At 37.5% G+C, this 21,012-nt stretch overlaps 1 protein-coding gene across 4 annotated transcripts in view; it reads right to left on the bottom strand.

Moving 5' to 3' along the window:
• Nucleotides 1-21,012, bottom strand: part of ASTN1 (astrotactin 1) — a 505,111-nt gene that overhangs the window by 100,955 nt on the left and 383,144 nt on the right. For all 4 annotated transcript variants that reach the window (XM_007480837.3, XM_056815583.1, XM_001373628.5 and 1 more), the window contains exons 13-14: nucleotides 13,180-13,374; nucleotides 12,478-12,605 (exon numbers count right to left, since the gene is read on the bottom strand). In XM_007480837.3, the coding sequence (XP_007480899.1) occupies nucleotides 12,478-12,605; nucleotides 13,180-13,374 (323 nt within the window). The remainder of the gene's footprint in view (nucleotides 1-12,477; nucleotides 12,606-13,179; nucleotides 13,375-21,012) is intronic.

Below are 21,012 nucleotides of genomic sequence, written 5' to 3' on the forward strand. Positions count from 1 at the left end.
ACTACTCTAACACCCAGCAGTTGCTAACTAATTAATAAAGCCATACAAAATAAAAGCTTGAGAAGATACAATTTTGCAAAGAATTGGACTGGTCAAACTCTTAGCCACAGTCCAGACCCAATCTTAGTCTCTGGGCTCAGCCCTATTTGGGATTTTCCCTGCCACTTAATCCCTACTGGTCTTGCACTGCAGAACTGTCATGTTCTATCTAATGAAAAAGACCACTGGACCTGGACTCTGAAAAACTGGGTTACTGTACTTGTGACTGCCATGTAATCTGGGTTTGTTTCCTTTTCCATAAAATGGGAATATTAGTATGCACCCTGCCTACTTCACAGAGTTATTAGAAGGGAAGGAGAAAGAAGTAAGATAATTTCCATAAAATTACTTTGAAACAATGCTATATCAGTTAATGGTTGTTTTTTTAACAATAAGAAAAAGAGGAGGAGGCAGAGTGAAGATGGCAGTGTAGAAGCAGCAAAAGATCAGACCTCTGAATACCCTTCCTTACCAATTACAAACTAAATGCTCCTGGGTACTGAAAAATCAAAGCTAACAACAATACAGAGCCAAGGAACCCTCCTGCTGGACTTATTGAAAAGGTATGCCCCCCAAAAGGCAGAATTCAAGAACACTTGGGTTTAAGGGGAAGGCAGAAGGAAGGTCCCAGGACCCTTACTCCTCCCACCTAGAGTGCTAAGCCTCCATCAGCAGGAACCTCTGGGCAGACAAAGGCACTGGTCTGGAGGGTGTACCTTGTGGGCAGGGCTATGCCAGGATCAGAGCATCAAACACAGGTGGTGGGGAAGGAGCTGGAGAGGGAGTGCAGAGTGGGCAGCCTGGTGGTGGAGACCCACCATATTGCTCCAGCATTCCAGGAGATTTTGGCCTCAGAGCACATCCAGCCCAACCTAGCTGAAATTAATCCCATCAAAAGTCTTCAGAGGTCAGGGAAGCCCAAGGTCCAACACCCCTCTCTCACCTCACAAACTGCTGGACCTTAATCCAATCAAAAGCCTCCAGAGGACAGGGAAGCTCAAACTCCAACACCCCTCCACCACAGACTGCACTCAGAGATCTCCTGGAAAAGCTCCAAGAGGGGAGACTGTCAGAAAACCCCAAAACAAAAAAAAAATGAGAGGAGCAAGAGCACAGACAAATACAGGGAGTAAAAAAGGGGTAAATATCAATAAACAACAGAAAAAGAAAAAAAAATTACAATCTACAGCTTCAATACAGGGAACGAACAAAGAGCAAATGGAACAGAGGAGAAGGGATCATCAAACAATTAATCAGAAATACCAGCGAATTGGATAAAGGCTTTGAAAGAACTCAAATTGCAATTCAAAACACAAGTAAGAGAGGCTCAAGCCAATTCAGAAAAGAACTTAAAAACTAAGATAAGTCATCTGGAAACAGAAAATAGTGTCTTGAAAGTCAAAATCAACCAGTTTGAAAATGAGGCAAAGTAGATTAAAGATGAGACAAAGAAGATGAAAGATGAGGAAAAGGAGATGAGAGATGAGGTAAAGAGAATGAAAGATGACCTACAAAGAAAATCAGACCAGAATGAGAAGGATGACCAACAAGCCAGGGATGAAATCCAGTATTTAAGAACCAGAATACAACAACTAGAATTAAGTGACCTCACAAGCCATCAGGACACTATAAAACAAAACCAAAAGAATGAAGAAATTGAGGAAAATATGAAGCATCTCATTCACAAAACAGAAGATTTAGAAAACTGTTCGAGGAGAGACAATTTAAGAATCTTTGGTCTATCAGAAGACCATGTCAAAAGAAAAAGCCTGGACATAATACTAAAGGAAAGTATCCAAGAAAACTGCCCCGATATTCTAGAACAAGAGGGAAAAGTGGAGATTGAAAGAATCCACAGATCACCTCCTGTACTTAATCCCCAACTGACAACACCCAGGAGTGTTATAGCCAAATTCAAGAACTATCAGACCAAAGAAGAAATATTACAAGCTGTCAAAGAGAAGTCATTCAGATACCATGCAACCACAGTGAGGATAACACAGGATCAGGCTGGATCTACACTGAAGGAACGAAAAGCATGGAATATGATATTCTGGAAACCTAGGAAAGAAGATCTACAACCAAGAATCAACTACCCAGCAAAACTGACAATATTCTTACAGGAGAAAGTAGGGTCACTCAACAAAATAGAAGAATTGTAAGAATTTGTAAAGAAAAGCCCAGACCTGAAGAGAAAATTTGATGCCAAAGCACAGAACTCAAGAGAATCATCAAAAAAGGTGATTAAAAAAGAGGGAAAAAAACCAAACCCCAAAAACCCTTTTTTTAAAGAGACTCAATAAGTTAAAATGATATGTATCCCTATAAGAAAAGAGGTCATTGGTAACTCTTAAAAATTGTTATTATCACCTGGGCATCTAGAAGAATTACACTTAGGGGGAACAGTGACAAACTGTATAGGATGAAATGACAAGACATAAATAGGTATATAGATATATGTATGCATAAATACATATACATATATATATGAATATATATATATATATATATATATATATACAACTAGAGCCAAAAAAAAGAGGTTAATACTAAGAGAAATAGGAAAAGAAACAAAAGGAGGTAAATTTATATGTCACAAAGAAGCTCATGGAGGAAGGGGGGAAAACATCAATAAACTGAAAGGGTAAAGAGTTTGGAGATAGGAAATACTCAACTGTTACATGCATTGAAATTGACCCAAAGAGGGAAGAACAATCCAATCCATTGGGAAAGAGAATAGATTTGTGCCCTATAGAGAAGAAGAAGGGTAACAAACAGACTGGTGGGGAGGGAAGCACGGTGGGGTGGTAGTTATAAAAAGACTGCAAAGAAAATGAGGTGGGGAATAAGAAGGGAGGGAGTAGAAAGGGAAGTAAAATAAGGGTGGGAACTAGGGGGATTGATTATAAACAAGCATTGGTGTAGAAGGAAATAGTGAAAGAAGAAAAGGCAGGACTAGTAGTAGAAATCAAAATGCTGGGAAATACACAGCTGGTAATCATAACTCTGAATGTGAATGAATAGCAGAGTGGATTAGAATCCAAAACCCTACCATATGCTTTCTACAAGAAATACACATGAGGAAGGTAGATATGCATAGGGTGAAAGTAAGAGGAGGAGCCAAATCTATTGGGCATCAACTGATGCCAAATCTATTGGGCATCAATTGATAAAAAGAAGTCAAGAGTCACAATCATGATATCTGACAAAGACAAAGTAAAAATAAATCTAGTTAAAAGAGATAGGGAAGATAATTACATCCTGATAAAAAGCAGTATAGACAATGAGGAAATATCTGTACTCAACATATATGCACCAAATGGAATAGCATCCAAATTTCTAAAGGAGAAACTAGAGGAGCTCAAGGATGAAATAGATAGAAAAACTATACTAGTGCTGAACCTTCCTCTATCCGAACTAGATGAATCAAACCAAAAAATAAATAAGAAAGAGGCAGGGGAAGTAAATGAAATCTTAGAAAAATTAGTTAGTATATATGTGGAGAAAAATAAATAGGGAGAAAAAGGAATACACCTTATTTTCAGCAGCACATGATACATTCACAAAAATTGACCATGTATTAGGGCAAAAAAAACATTGCAAACAAGTGCAAAAGATCAGAAATAATAAATTCAACCTTCCCAGATCACAATGCAATGGAAATAATAAATAGTAAGGGTACATGGAGAGGTAAATCAAAAATTAATTAGAAATTAAACAATATGTTTCTCCAAAACCAGTTAAAGAACAAATAATAGAAACAATTAATAATTTCATTGAAGAAAATGACAATGATGAGACATCCTTTCAAAACCTATGGGATGCAGCCAAAGCAGTACTCAGGAGGAAATTTATATCTTTGAGTTCATATATTAACAAATTAGGGAGGGCAGAGGTCAATGAATTGGGCATGCAAATTAGAAAACTAGAAGTAAACAAATTAAAAATCCTCAGATGAAGACTAAATTGGAGATCTTAAAAATCATAGGAGAAATTAATAAAATTGAAAGTCAAAGACTATTGATTTAATGAATAAGATTAGAAGCTGGTGCTTTGAAAAGACAAATGAAATAGACAAAGGACTGGTCAGTCTAATTTTTAAAAAGGAAAGAAGAAAACCAAATTGACAGTATCCAAGATGAAAAGGGAGACCTCACCTCTAGTGAAGAGGTAATTAAGGCAATCATTAAAAACTATTATGCCCAATTATATGGCAACAAATATGGCAATCTAGGTGATATGGATGAATACTTACAAAAATATAAATTGCCTAGACTAACAGAGGAAGAAATAGATAACCTAAACAACCCCATATCAGAAAAAGAAATTGAACAAGCCATCAAAGAACTCCCTAAGAAAAAATCCCCAGGTCCAAATGGATTCACAAATGAATTCTATCAAACATTCAAAGAACAACTAATCCCAAAATCATACAAACTATTTGACAGAATAAACAAAGGAGTTCTACCAAATTCATTTTACGACACAAACATGGTACTGATCCCAAAGCCGGGCAAGTCAAAAACAGAGAAAGAAAACTATAGACCAATCTCCTTAATGAATATCAATGCAAAAATCTTAAATAGGATACTAGCAAAAAGACTCCAGCAAGTGAACACAAGGGTCATTCACTATGACTAGGTAGAATTCATACCAGGAATGCAAGGATGGTTCAATACTAGGAAAACCAAGCACATAATTGTCCATATCAACAAGCAAACCAACAAAAATCACATGATTATCCCAAAAGATGCAGAAAAAGCCTTTGATAAAATACAACACCCATTCCTATTGAAAACACTAGAAAGTATAGGAATAGAAACGCCTTTCCTAAAAACAATAAACAATATATATCTAAAACCATCAGCAAACATCATCTGCAATGGGGATAAACTAGAAGACTTCCCATTAAGAACAGGAGTGAAACAAGGATGCCCATTATCACCTCTATTATTTAAAATTGTACTAAAAACACTAGCAGTAGTAATTAGAGAAGAAAAAGAAATTGAAGGTATTAAAATTGGCAGTGAGGAGACCAAGCTATCACTGTTTGCAGATGATATGGTGGTCTACTTAAAGAATCCTAGAGAATCAACCAAAAAGCTAATCAAAATAATCAACAACTTTAGCAAAGTTGCAGGATACAAAATAAACCCACATAAGTCATCAGCATTTGTATATATCTCCAACCCATTTCAGCAGCAAGAATTAGAAAGAGAAATTCCATTTAAAATCACCCTAGACAATAGAAAATACAAAGGAATCTATCTGCCAAGAAAAACACAGGAACTATATAAACACAAGTATAAAACACTCCACACAATTAAAACTAGATCTAAATAATTGGGAAAACATTGATTGCTCATAGGTAGGATGAGCTAATATGATAAAAATGACAATCCTGCTCAAATTAATTTACTTATTTAGTGTCATACCCATTGAACTACCAAAAAACTTTTTTTACTGAATTAGAAAAAAAAAACCATAACAAAGTTTATTTTGAAGAACAAAAGATCAAGGATATCCAGAGAAATAATGAAAAAAAATGCAAAGGAAGGAGGACTTGCAGTCCCAGTTCTCAAACTATACTATAAAGGAAAGGTCAGCAAAACAATTTGGTACTGGCTAAGAGACAGAAAGGAGGATCAGTGGAATAGACCTGGGGTAAATGACCTCAGCAAGACAGTCTATGATAAACCCAAAGATCCCAGTTTTGGGGACCAAAACCCACTATTTGATAAAAACTGCTGGGAACATTGGAAGACAGTATGGGAGAGATTAGGTTTGGATCAACATCTCACACCCTACCCCAAGATAAACTCGGAATGGGTGAATGACCTGAATATAAAGAAGGAAACTATAAGCAAATTAGGCAAACACAGAATAGTACACTTGTCAGATCTTTGGGAAAGGAAAGACTTTAAAACCAAGCAAGAGCTAGAAAAAAATCACAAAATATAAAATCAATAATTTTGATTACATCAAATTAAAAAGTTTATATACAAGCAAAACTAATGCTTCCAAAATTAGAAGGGAAGCAACAAATTGGGAAACAATCTTCATTACAAAAACCAAAGGTTTTTGTGACAAAGGTGTAATTACTGAAACTTATAAAGAGATAAACCAATTGTACAAAAAACCAAGCTATTCTCCAATGTATAAATGGGCAAGGGATATAAACAGGCAGTTTTCAGCCAAAGAAATCAAAACTATTAATAAACACATGAAAAAGTGTTCTAAATCTCTTATAATCAGAGAGATGCAAATCAAAACAACTCTAAGGTATCACCTCACACCTAGCAGATTGGATAATATGACAGCAAAGAAAAGTAATGAATGATGGAGGGGATGTGGCAAAGTCAGGACATTATGCATTGCTGGTGGAGTTGTGAATTGATCCAACCATTGTGGAAGGCAATTTGGAACTATGCCCAAAGGGGGTTAAAAGACTGTCTGCCCTTTGATCCAGTCAGAGCACTGCTGGGTTTGTACTTCAAAGAGATAATAAGGAAAAAGACATGTACAAAAATATTAATAGCTGCGCTCTTTGTGGTGGCAAAAAATTGGAAAACGAGGGGATGCCCTCCAATTGGTGAATGGCTGAACAAATTGTGGTATATGTTGGTGATGGAATACTATTTTGCTAAAAGGAATAATAAAGTGGAGGAGTTCCATGGAGACTGGAACAACCTCCAGGAATTGATGCAGAGTGAGAGGAGCAGAACTAGGAGAACATTATACACAGAGACTGATACATTGCGGTACAATCGGTTATAATGGACTTCTCCATTAGTGGCAATGCAGTGATCCTGAACATCTTGGAGGGATTTACAAAAGAGAACACTATCCACATTCAGAGGAAAAACTGTGGGAGCAGAAACACAGAAGGAAAACAATTGCATGATTACATGGGTCGAAGGGGATATGGTTGGGAATGTGGTCCAATCCTTTTATTTCACCAATAAGGACATGGAGTCTCAGAAAAGGGAAATGGATCATTCCATGGTCATGCAGCATCTGTTATTGGCAAAGCCAGCTCTCCAGACTCCTAGTTTAGCCCTTTCTCTCTTACTGTGCCACAATTTGGCTTCTTACACTTTAGTTTGGCAAAAGGAAGGAGTACGGGTGGGAGACAAGAGAGAGACGGAGAAAAAAATAAGAAAAATGATGGTGGCTCACATTCTTACAGCAATCATGGAAAAACAGAGTTCAATTATTTAAATGCTCAACAACAAACCCTCCTGGCACATTTATGATACATCAGAGTCAAGAAAAGAGTTACATAACTTTTGATGCCTGTAAAATGTTGTGCCATGCCTGCTAAAAGGTGATATTTCTATAGCTTTAAAAACACAGGGTTATTTTTAAATCTGCAATTTCAGGCTGAGCATATTATTTGACAAAAGCTGGTTTAAACAAATAAATGGGTGACTTTGTCTATGTGCCTTGAAATTCAGAACCTCACTAACGTTGTTTGTCAAGACACTTGGACAAGTTTAGTGTCCTTTGTAGAGGTGGAGAGGGAGAGTGAGGAAGTGGAGACATTTCTGAATGAGCCAGTTTCATACAAGAGATCTCCTCTGGGTAAGTGTTTTTGCTTCCACCTACGCCTGAATTAAGAATAGGTGTGCAGACTTAATGGAAAATCTGTCTTTAATACTCTCTACCTCTGCTGTACCATTTCCAAATTCACGCTAATGCACAATAGCAATGTTTGCCAAACTGACAGCCAGGATGGCCCCTCAGGACAGCTGTGGAGAGGTGGGGAGGATATTTTTGAAAGCATGGGCAATAGAGCTACAAGCTATGAACAAGACGTGCTGGTGGATCAGTCTTTTCTACCTCCCGGGCCTTCTTCTCTTCTTCCTTCATCCCAACCTACCATAAAGAGCTTCAGAGATCTACACCTTCTCTTGTAAGGTCAAATTATGTCAGATTTACAGATGGCATGAAGTTGAGAAGGGCATTCATTATCTAAAGAGCATTTTACAGGCAAAAATGATGGGCCAAATTGAAAAACAAGAAATCAAATAGAGATGAATTTCTGTATTCTCACTCAATCAGCTCCTCTACTACAGTTATTCTGCAGGGTTTTAGTGAATTAAAAACTCAATAACAGTCTGGGCTGTGACAAGGGGAGTTCTTCAGGACCTTTATCACACCCCAAAAGCTAATGCTAAGTATCAAGAAAATATGGTTTTTGAATCAATGGAGACCCACTCAACACTGATATGTCATAAAATGGTAGCGAGGTGGAGAGATAGCTTGGTATGATGAAATGAGTGCTAGATTTGAAGAGAGGTCTCAGGATCAAATCCTGGATCTTCCATCTCTAACTTTGGGACTGTGGATAAGCCTCAACTTCTTTGAATCTCAATCTCCTCATGAGCTAAAAAAAATGAGTATTGGACTCATTTTTTTTATAATAAGTAACCTACAAGATTCCTTTTAGCTCCTACCTTAAAGCACCTTGTTGACATGGCCATAGGGCACATTGAATTGAAATTATTTACCCTGGATAGGTATTCCTGGATCAGTAGATCAAAGTGTGTGCACAGAAAGGGAAATAAATACCTAGCAAGCCCAGACCATTATCATGCCCTTGCTTCATTCCAAGAAAGAGGTCCTCTTCAGCTTTTCCCATTCCTCTCCTTGAATGTTCTCACTCTGCATTCACAAAAGTCTTATGACTTAAGGGCAAACATGAGCAACATTACATGGTACCTCAGTGCTTATGTGGAATGTTTAATAGCAACCCTTCCTATGCTTTCCCAGCACAGGCTACCCTGACTCCCTTTCTATATCCAAAGGTCAGCCATACTATTTTCTTGATTGGGCTTGCAATTTCCCTCCCCAACTAGAGTTGAATCCATGGCCTTTTTCCCATCTAAGAAAGTTCTAATTAAACAACCTATTTGCTTTGAACAGATTGTCTGAGGACAGTAGGTAGCTGGTAGAGGAAGAAGAAAAACCATGGAAGATTATCATAACACCATGGGCCATTAGGAATGAAAAGCACTTTAGAGATCATCTCATATCCCTCTTTTTACAGACAAAGAAACTCAGGCTTAGAATGGGAAGTAGATTGTCCATCATCACACAGTTAAATGTTCTTTTTTTTTTAACTCTTACCTTCTTTCTTAGAATTTTTACTAAATGTTGGTTCCAGGGTAGAAGGGTTGGTATGGGGTGGGCAATTGGCATTAAGTGACTTGGTCAGGGTCACATAGCTAAGAAGTGTCTGAGGCAAGATTTGAACACTGAGCCTCTCATCTCCAGTCCTGGCTCTCAATCTATCCAGCTACCTGTCCCTTAATCATTGTTTAATTAGGTCCAAGAACTTGTGTCTTTAAACTCCCAATCTTGAGCTATCTGCATATATAACATTGCCTCTTACTGTCAGCCGAAATCTCTCTAGGTGAAAGCTATTTGCTCAGATCTCCTTGCCTAGAGTCTCCAAAGTAAGCCTTGATAAAAGATCTCTGGTCAATTCTTATTCTTTTTTGTTCCTGCACTTATAAGTGGGTTACAAGCTAGAATAAAAACCAGGTTATTTCCTTTGGCGTTTCAGTTAATGGAAGTATTCCAGTGAAGAAGGTTTCCTGATGCCTCACTAACTCCCTCCCTCTGTGGTAAATACACTGGGCTTAAGTTAGGCTTACCTTAAGATGACGAAAATGAAAGATTCCCATTTAGACATTATTCTGTCCTTATAGCCAATAAGCTCTCACAGTAGGGGAAACCCTAGTGGTTAGGGGAAGGCATTCTACTTTTGGGATCTCAAACATGGAAGAAGTCTCTCCTTATTTCCAGGTATGACAAGACCCTTCTACTTCTGAATGTTCACAATTTCCTTCACTTTTTTTTTCTCTTTCAGAAAGCTTTAGGGAAAAGCTATATCCCCCAGAGCTCTTATGTGTCTTCTTGGGGCAGCAATTCAATCTCTTTCTACAGTGAAAGAAAGAATCTGGGATCATTGGCTCATATATCTATAGCTGAAAAGGATCTTGGAGTCCACCCCTTCCTCATTTTACAGATTAAAAAATAAAGAACTGAAACATAGAGAGGCTAAATATTTTGCCTAAGCTTACACAAGTAGGTCACATGTCAGATGTTGGATTTGAACCTATGTCCTCGTAGTCCAGAGACAAGCCTATTTTGGTTGTATCCTGGTGGCTAAAGCACTTTTTTTAGATGATGCTTTATACAAAAGCTCAGCTGCCTATGAGCTGTGTAGAATTTACATTATTATTAGATGCCACTTCACACCTTCCTTCAGAAGGAGGAAATACAAAGCATCAGTAATCTACTCTCAGCAAAATGTTGTGGTAACAAGTTAATAAGACCCTGTGGGGCCATGAGTGAAGTTATAGAGATATTCCCAGGCACTAGATTTTAATTTCCTGAGTTTGGGGATGATGTTTCAAAGGGAAGATAACTGAAAGGAGACCTACCCTGCTGTTAACATGCAGCAAAGAATGTTCAGTCTCTTCTCTCCCTCTTGTTCCCTCCCTCTCTGTGTCTCTTTGTTTCTCCTCTCTCTCCATCCCCTTTCTCTGTCGTTCCTTATTTGCTGTTTTTTCCTTTTTCTTTTGTCCTTCTGATTCTGTCATCTTTCTTTCTTACTCCATGCATTTCTCCTTCTCTCTCTCCTGTTCATCCTCTCTCCATTCTCTTTCTCTTCTCTGTACTCTCTCCCCTCCTCTTTCTTTAATGCTTTTTCTTTTTCTTTCTCCTCTTCTCAATTTCCTTCCTTCTTTTTCTCCCTCTCCTTTTCTTTCTCTATATCTTTCTCTCTGTTTCTTTATCTCACTTTATGTGTCTAACTCTTTCTCTTTTGTTTATTGCTGTCTCTCAAAAATCTTTCTATTTTTATAATCTCTCTCTATGTCTGTCTTTCTCTGTGTCTGTCTCTGTCTGTCTCTCTCTTTCCCTTCCTCCATCCCCATCTAAATCCTCTGGATTTCTTCTTACCAAATAAAACTGTATTTCAAGACAAAACTCAATTGATTATTTGAATGGTCCCATTATTTAATCATAATATTGACTCTCAGACCCACCTAATTGCTCACCTAAGTCTTAGAAACCTCAGAGACTACGACTATGCTTGGAATCTGAGAGTTAGCTATATTCACGTCCTGGTCCCAGAATCATACCCTTCGGCTCAGAATAACAGACAATTGTGTGAAGAACAATAAAGCCATAGAATTTTAGAATAAGAAAAGACCTTAGTGGTCATCTAGTCAAACCCTCTCTCTTTATAAATGTTGGAACTAGGCTCCAAGAAGGCAAAGTGATATGGTGTCACAGCTAGAATATGATAGATCTATGACTTTATCTGAAGTCTAATGACACCAAAATCTCATTTCTACTATCCCATAATGCCTAAGAAAACTCATTTAAAGAGCATTTTAAAGTTAGGCTTATGGGAATGGAGAGAAGCCTTCTACTACTTCTGGCTCCTGATGACCAGAAGGGTTTCTAGTTAGCAACTTCAAATGACCCTTTGCAAGGGAACACATAAGCAATCCACCTGTGACATGGCTCAACTGTCCCTTTTTTTTTTCCTCTAAGGAGAGAAAAATGTCCCTTCTACTGCAAAGCACTCAGAAAAGCACAGGTTTTAGACTCAACTCTTATCACTATCTCTCTAGGAAACCATGGATAAGTTGTTTCACACCTTTGTCTATTAAGTTTCCTCAATTGTGAAATAAATCAGTGGAGCTGGAAGAGATCTAAAGTCCTTTCTATTTCCTATCTTCCATACCTTTTATCATCTCACTTCCCTTCAGGGCATCCCAGTAAGACAAGTAAGAACAGGTACTAGGATCCATATTTTGCTGCCACTGCTGCAAATACTACTACTACTACTACTACTATGCTACTACCACTAATAATAGTGATAATGATAATAATAATAGCAACTTGGCAAAATTTATAGAGATAAGCTTGAAGTCAGGAAGATCTGAGTTCAAATTCAATTCCTGACACCTCCTGGTTAATTTCTCACAGAATTCCCTAAGACTATAAATTACAGAGATATTGTTAATCTACTAAAATAGAGAGAGATCATCTACCTCATATCCCTACACCATTGAAATTCTAGATTGAGGGGCAGCTGGGTAGCTCAGTGGATTGAGAGCCAGGCCTAGAGATGGGAGGTCCCAGGTTTAAATCTGGCCTCAGACACTTCCCAGATGTGTGACCCTGGGCAAGTCACTTGACCCCCATTGCCTAGCCTTTACCACTCTTCTGCCTTGGAGACAATACACAGCATTGACTCCAAGACGGAAGGTAAGGGTTTAAGAAAAAAAAAGAAATTCTAGATTGAGATCCTGTTCTTCCAATTAACATTAACCAATAGTAACACTTCTAATATTGGTAGCCATGTTAGTATCTCTCTTCATTCAAATTGGTCCAGGGTCCCCAATCTCTTACCAGTCAGGAACTCTGGATCTGGTGTGGGCTCTGAGATTTCTTCTAGGCACTGATTCTCCAGGGGCACAGTGGCCACCACAAGGCCATCTGGTAACTGTTGATCTAAGCCTCTAGCAAAGTTGTTCTGCCTGGAAAGAGGAAGAGGTCAAAGATTTATTTGCAGGCACTGTGGCAAGCACACTCCTTTGGCACATATTTCTCTTCAGACCTAAGGGGCAAACTCTCCTTTGGAATACTTTGTCAAATTCCCAGCCAAATTGTCTCAGTGTTGATGAAAGAAGGGGAGCCCTGTGAAAAGTGAAGAGATAGATTTGGGGAAATTTAGGAAGGGACAGAGAGCAGAAGATGTTTAAAAAGCAACAAAACCTGTAAAATCCAGTGGAATTGTGCATTGGATATGGGGGGGGGGGGAGAGAAGATGATTTTTTTTGTAATCCTCAAAAAATGCTCTACATTAATCAATTAAAATTTTAAAAATTAAGAAAACATGTTTGTGAATTAAAAAAAAAAGAAAAAGCAACAAAACCCCTTCCTATTTAAGTGCCCTCAGTTAGAAGGGTCATTTCTGATAGAACAGACCATTTACCTGACCCATTCCTCTGCTTCTAGGCATCATCACCTTACCATCTTCAGACTGTATGATAGGTTTTTATTCTCCAGACACAGATGACATAATTGCCCTTGGCAACCCATGGGATTCACCTGAATGTTCCTTTCAGCACCTGTCCAGGTGCTACTTCCTTGGAGTGATTGTTGTAGCCAAAGAATATCTCCCCAAACAGAGTCTGGTTCATGGAAAGCTCCCGGCTTTCCCCACATTCAGCTCCCTCTGGGCAGGTCTCAGTGACCAGCTGGCAAGAGCGCCCATCCACACCAAGCTTGTAATCCTCAATGCACCTGCCATGATAGAAAACCAATTGGATGGTGGAAAAAGAAAAAAAGAAAAAGCCTTAGATGGCAAAAATGTTGGGCTTTCTATTTCCCCTGTTAATGTACTGTTGTTTAATTATCCAAATTTGAGAACCATCTCTTTCCATGTATATGAATAAGTCAAGTAAATTCCTCCTATCTCTCCTATGCTAAAACTTTCTGAATGTATAAGGATGTTTATTTATCAAGGGAATAGGTTGTTGCTCAAGCAGTTTTCGGCTAACATTTAACAAATGTAATCAGTGTACTTTCAAGTCTTCCTCAGACACATATCTGTGCCTTCCTAACATTTGTTAATAATAAATCAGCAATCAGTTATTAAGAGTCTAATATGTACTTGGGGATACAAAAATATAAATGAAATACTATTGCCTTCAGGGGGTTCTGACTTACCTTTAGATTTAAGATCCAACTCTGTGCTAGACACTGAGGAAAGGGGCAACTAGGTGGGTAGCATACATGACTTAGAGTCAGAAACACTTGACTTTATATTCTACCTCAAATTATTTTGTGACCCTGGGCAAGTCACTTAACCTCTACTTGTCTCAGTTTTCTCCTCTGTAAAATGGAGATAATATTACCTACTTCACAGGTTGTTGTGAGAATCCAGTGAGAAAAGATCTGAAACACTTTGCAAACCTTGAAGCATGATATAAATGCTACTATTATTGTGCTAGTAGTAGGAATATGAGGAGGAGGAGGAGGAGGAGGAGGAGGAGGAGGAGGAGGAGGAGGAGGAGGAAGAGGAAAAAGAAGAAAAGGAGGAGAGAGAGTAGTGGTGGTGGTGGTGGTGGTTGTGATGGTGGTGGTAGTAGTAGGAGTAGATAAGTCAAAAGACTTCCAGAAAAGCAGGCAGAGGTTATAGGTATAGAAGGCAATCCAGGCAGAACAGATATCATTTAATTTAATATAATGCTTAAAGTATCATTTCATTGTATTAATTTGGCTTCTATCCAATTAACTGGGTCATAGAAAAATTTTATTATCTTTTCTGCCCCAACACAAGAGCAGTTTGAATGAACTCTCACCTTCAAGAAGTCCTCCTGATCTAACTATATGCTAGTGTACATATTGCAAAGTCCTCATTCACAATTAATCCAGAACTATCTACTGGCTCTCTTCCTAATTGGGTACATGCTACCCCAAATATATCCCAGGGTTAATGCCTGTAAAGAGGGATTAAACTATTTGCAAATCTGTTTATTACTGTCATGTTTCTAGTTGATTATAAAGGATATTCATTTGTTAGCTGAAGTATGAATTACCTCTTTGTGATTATGAAAATACAGGAGAGGTGGCTGGGGCCAGCTAGCCAGAAAATATAAGATGCTTAGAAATCACATACCTTTGTGAAGTTCAAAAGCATTACCTCTCAGAAATAGCATTAATGTTTCTAATAAAGTAAGCTGAGCTCCGGTTAAGAGCCTAAAATATTACAGTTGGTATTAGAGGTATAGTGATGATTAATCATTATCATAACAAGAACCACCATGGAGTAGTGAGAAAGTGTTGGCGATGTGGAACAGATAACTTGGGCTTAGTTTGTGCTTTGTCCCATACCACCCGGGTGACTGGACAATTTTTTAACATCCATGGGTCTCAGTTTCCCTAGCTTCTGAATCAAGAGGTTAGATTAGATGACTGAAGATCCATTGCAACTCTAAAAGCATGACCCTATGAAGCATAACTAGCAGACCAGAGAACTATTATATATGGAGAAGCATTGCCTTTACATGTGTACTACTAATCTTGCGAGGTATGATCTCCTGGAGGGCACAGGGAAGGACCTGGGTCTCTTTTATTAACCTTCCTTTGTATCCCCAGTGCTTGGCACTATGCCTGTCCCATATTGTGTGCCCAAAAAATGCTAGTTGACTAACTGACTTGTTTGCACTAGCCATGTTGACAAAGTGTTTTCAGGCAATCTCAATGGCAGAGGGTTTAAGAGTTGAATTCCACTTACTCCCTCCCACTGAGAAAATGTAGGTCTCTTCTGTTGGAGTACTATCTTTCATGTCACACATCTTCCCATTATTTTTTGTGTCGGGTGAAAAATATCCCTAATTACTCTTTGGGTGATAACTACTTTTCTCTCATCTCAAGATCTATGTGTATATACTTATATGAACAAATACATGTGAACAGGTATGCTCTAATTAATTATCTAAGGGGAAATATTTGCTGTAAGTTTGCTGTAAAAAAACAATCTTGTAGAAAGGGTCACATCATCTCCAATGGTTGGAAGTGTCCTAAAGTGTCTAAACCACCCACCATAAAATGTTAAAAAAAAAAAAAGATGATAAACTGAAGTCTCATCATTATATTAAAAGTATTTGAAAGCCATCCTACATTTTATGAGAGACTAGTCAGATCTAAAGAAAGTGTGAGTGAAACCAAAAGCAATGAAATGTGTTAAGTTAACCTTCATCACATATAATATATGCACAGAATAATTGCTCATGTGTTCAGAATGATTATAGGATATAGTATTCCATTCCAACTCAGAATCTCAGCATTGGAAAGACCACTGGAAATTATTAACCAATCATCAATTATTTACTAAGTACCTACTAGTATCATAAATGTGCCAAATATTTGGGATGCAAAAACAAAACAATCTCTGCCCTGGAGAAGCTTACATTCTAAGGTCATTCATACCATTATGGCAAAGTCATCTTTCATGCATGGATTTCTAATTTTTAATAAAATTTCAACAAAAACCAATAAAATAAATATTCATAACACTAAAACTAGATTGAACATCATTTAACTTTTTTCTTATTCAGAAAGCACTTTGGCATTTTGCAAATGCCCCAGGCTATTCATTACAACATCAATTTCTACTGCTAATGTAGGGGAATGAGCCAGATCTGAAGATACTCTCTGACATGTATCCCCTGTCAAATGCTTGATTTTAGCCATCATCTCATTTGGTCACCACTATTTCACTTAAAGCTGGAATATAGTGGAATGAGTGCTAGGCTTGGAGTCAGAAGACCTGGGTTTGAATCCTAGATCAAGTATGTACTAGTTGTGTGATCTCTGGTAATTCACTTAAATTTTTTATGCCTTAGTTTTCTTCTCTGACCAAGAAGGGAAACCATAACATACTACCTACCCTGTAGAGTTAGTAAGAAGATAACAGGAGATGAGGTTAAGTGAAAGCTCTGGGTATCTATAAGGGGTCATATGCAAATAAGGCATTAATGGTATTATTGTTTCACAAAAGTAAAGTTCAGAATGCAAATAAAATTCAGTGGTTTAGATTTCTAAGACAAAGGTGAGTTTACTTCTTTAACCTACACAAATCTTGTTCAGCCTGGCACATTGCTATCAATTCCTGCCATTCTCATGCTGTGTTACTGAGATGATGCATTGAATGATGATGAATGATGATGCTTTGAGGTTCCTGCCCATCAAACCTAATTTCTTTGAGTCTCAACCTAACCTCATTTAGACCCTGAACATCCAGGTGGCTTAGGTAATTACCTCTTTGCATTGGGAGCTTTCTGACAAGTTGCTGTCTATACAGGGATTTGCTGTTAAATGTTTAACAATAGATTCTCTATTTTTTTTTAAAAAGTATGCGTATATACTTTTGTTTTATCCAAATTATTAACACTTTCTTAAGTCTAGACAATCCACAAAACCATAAATCAAGCCTTGATTATAAGAATTGCTGATTTCTGGAGTGTTAATACTCTCACTGAAATTTTAACAATGGCTCCCACAAGCCAATTTGAACTGGTTTCATCACACCCTTTTATTTATTCTATCAAAGAGTGATAACATATTACCCTGTCTGGTTTCAGGCATCTTTCTAGACAGATGCTCCCTCTTCGAATCTCATAGACAGACTATAGTTCAGTCCAAACTCAAGCTTTATTATATTGGCATTTTCTGCTCTTTGACTCCAACTCATTGTTTTAACATATATGCCTGTTTTCCATAACTTATAACCCCAGTATGGAATATCTGCAATGACTTGGTCCTAAGCAAAAAAACAAAAACAAAACAAAAAAATATATAAATTGCCTTCTGTTAATTCCCCCAAACAACCACCACCACCATCACCACCACTACCACCTCCACCACTTTATCACCAGCAGAGGGGGTATTCCTTCTATTTATAGCAGGAGCCTATTTTAAAGAGCCAAGACTTGACTAAGACAGAACCCTAGGAATGTAATACTAAATCTGGATTTTACCAACCATTTGGTCTAGAGCAAGTCATTTTACAACTTCTCTGAGACTCCTTTTCCTTATCTTGTCTACTTGGCTCCTTCATGGGATTATCAAAAAGGCAAAAGTTAAGATAATGTAGTTGAAAAAACCCTTTGAAAAATGTCAAGTAAAATCCATGATTATTATGAAAGGTTTGCTCCAAGAATTTCATGAACTTATTGGAAAATTTTGACCTTTTTAGTCCTGCTGCACGAGACCCCCTTACTTGTATTTGGACAATTCTGATTCTAGTAGAATAGATAAGACGTTATATAATGAGTAGGTTCTTGAAGAATCAATCCCTGGATATCAGTTTCATCATTTCTCAACTAAGTTTTAGGGGCTAGAGGATCTTTTAGGTCTTTTAAAGCTCTTATGTGAAGATTCTATAGTCTGGGATGTTCTGAGAGAGGCATGCACTGTGAAAAGTAGAATGGATTTGTAATCAGAGGATTACCAGGTTCTTCATCTCCAAAAGGGGACATTGGATTAATATCCATTCCAAGTCTAAAATATCATTCTCAGCTCTCAACTTTGTTTTTTCCCTTCAGTAAATTTACATTGCCTTCAAAGAACAAAGAAGATTTCCAAGTGGAATACTACTAGAAGAAATTTCAGTGCTGAGGCTTCTAAAGACCATCTAGAAGATTAATCTCAGTTCATTCTGATGGTGTATCTCTTAATAACCTAACTGATTCACTTGCATGTGATCCAGGGTGCTTCTATATCAATTACATCTAAAGAGGGTGGTAAACAAAATGTACACAAGTCTTAGAATTTTTGTTCTGACTCAAAGTCTGTTAGCCATGTGACTATGGACATGTAACTCCAGGTCTCAGAGCTCCGTATTCTTCATTTGCTAAATGGATACGGATATTTTACCATTTTATTTCACAAAATTTTTTTTAAATCAGCAAAATGCTTTGGAAACTATAATATACTATGCAACACTAGTCTGGAAGATCCTTAAGAACAGAGAATATCTCCCACACCTCATTTTTAATCTTTATAATTCCAGAACTTAAGAGAATGACTTGTACCGAGTAGGCATTTAATAATTTTTTTCTTAATCAAAAACTAGAAGGAACATTAGCAAAGTGAAGTTCTGCTTGAAAACTTTCAAAGAGAGGAGGAGAACCCATTACCCTTCAGGGCAACTCATTCCACTTTTAGACAGTTCTGATTATTAGCAAGTTTTTTTCCCCATTTTGTTATGTTTTGTGTTCCTTACCACAAACCAAAATTAATCTCTATTCAACTTCTACCAATTTCTCTTGGTTCTGTCTTCTGGGACTGAACAAACAAGTCAAATTCCTCCTCCAAACAAACATCTTTCAAATACCTGAACATAACTATCATGTTCTCATTGAATTTTCTTTTCTCTAGGCTAACCATTCCCAATTTCTTCACCCAATCCTCATAAGATGGATTCCGGACTGTTCATTACCCTGGCTGCCTTCTTCTAGACACTTCAGATGATTATTATCCTTCTTAAACCTTCATGTATAGATATGAACCCAATACTCAAGATGGAATCTTGAGGAGGGCAGAGTATAGTGGAGCTATCACTTCCCTATTATTGAAGCTATGTCATTCAATGGAGCCCAAGACCCTATTAGCATTTTTTGGCTATCACATAGAAATGCTGACACATATGTAGCATGTGGTCCATTAAAACCATCAGATCTCTTTCACGACAACTGCTGTCTAACCCTGATTTCTCCCCACATGGTACTAACAAGTTGACTTTTGTACCAAGTATAAAACTCTATTTAATCCTACTAAATTTCATTTTATTAGTCTGATCCCAACATTCTATTTTGTTTAAATCTTTTTGGATCCTGACTCTATCAACTGCCACATTAGCTATCCTTCCCAACTTTTTGTTATCTGCAAATTTGATGATCATACCATCTGTTCCTTTCTCTAGATCTTGTTTTTGGCTTAAATTTGGGGCATATACTTATAGAATTTGAGGCCTTGGGTTTTGCTACTGAATCCTTTCTTGGATGTCTTCTGCTGTGAACTGCTGGGTTTATCAACCACTCTTTCTTCTTTGTAGTTATTCTCCTTCCTATCTAGCTTGGATAAGATATAGACATAGAAAAAGATATATAGATGATATATGTAAATGATATAGAGATCTATCTAGGCACTCTTCTCCCTCTTCCATCATTTTTTAAAAAATTTACTGTAGATTTGCATGACACTCAGGTACATTCTCATCTACCATTGTTAGATGTATTTCATCTCCAGACAGGGATTTGTTATACCTTTTTTTAAAACGATGGTTCAAAACTTGAAATCTCATTCTCTGATACCATCTTCTTAGCTAACTGTGCATTACTTAAATATTTTTTTCTCTTTGGTATTCTTCTCCTTTGGGGGGGAACAATGAGAAAAAAACAACCTGTCTCTATGGTTTCAATTTCTTGCCCCAGACTTCTTAATTACTGACAACAATTTTTAGATTTCTTTTAGCATTGTCAATTGTGTCCATGTGAAATCATGAAAAGTAGGTCATTATCCATTTTGGCAAGTCTTGTGAGGGTCTCTATTTGGATACATACCCTGAGAAAGCAACAGAGCTCTCTATTGTTGATATCAGGTAGAAAAATAACTCCCTCCATACCTCCTCCCAAGCTGGAAATTACTGATTTCTACTACTCGTTCCTGCCTCCTCTTCCCTTCATTGTCTATTTTCACACCTGACAACTTCTTGGTATGTACTATATCATTCTTTATAGGATAAACAGCTGCACCTATGTAGAGTGTTCATATCTCTCCTCCTGAACAGATAAATGAGGAGAAAGGGGAAAGATAAAAAGGGGAAAATTCTATTCTGGAATTGATTCTCACTAACAGAGAGGAGCTGGTGGTTGGGGAGGAAATAATGGGAACCCTGAGGGAAACGTAACTATTTATTCCTAAAGTTTGTAATAGAGAAGAAGAGGAAATCTTCATGTAGTTTTAATATATCCCCTAAATTTTAGGAAGTCAAATTATAAAGATTTCAGAGGATAAAAAGGCTGGGTCTATGAACTAAAATACTATAGAAGAAGTAAGCCTAGAGGAGATGCTCAAGAATGAAATTCTGAAGACTGTAAGGATGATATTAGAAAATAAGTATTGTTTTATTAGTTTAGAAATAAAAAGTAGAGTGCTGGCTTGAGAAAGAACTGTTTTTCTGTGTCAATTACTCTCTCTGGCAGTTGGGAGTTGGTCTCTGGCAGTTGGCAGAGACACACTATCTCTCAGAACTGGAGGAGGTATCATTTTTGTCTCTTTCTCTATCTAAGGGAAAGACCTGAAGGAGCTTAGTGTTATTTCCCAACTTGGGAAACACTATTGACTGTCTATTGTCATGATTTAACTTTGAGA

This window comes from Monodelphis domestica, chromosome 2 (assembly GCF_027887165.1).
Source record: "Monodelphis domestica isolate mMonDom1 chromosome 2, mMonDom1.pri, whole genome shotgun sequence".
Classification (NCBI taxonomy): domain Eukaryota; kingdom Metazoa; phylum Chordata; class Mammalia; order Didelphimorphia; family Didelphidae; genus Monodelphis; species Monodelphis domestica.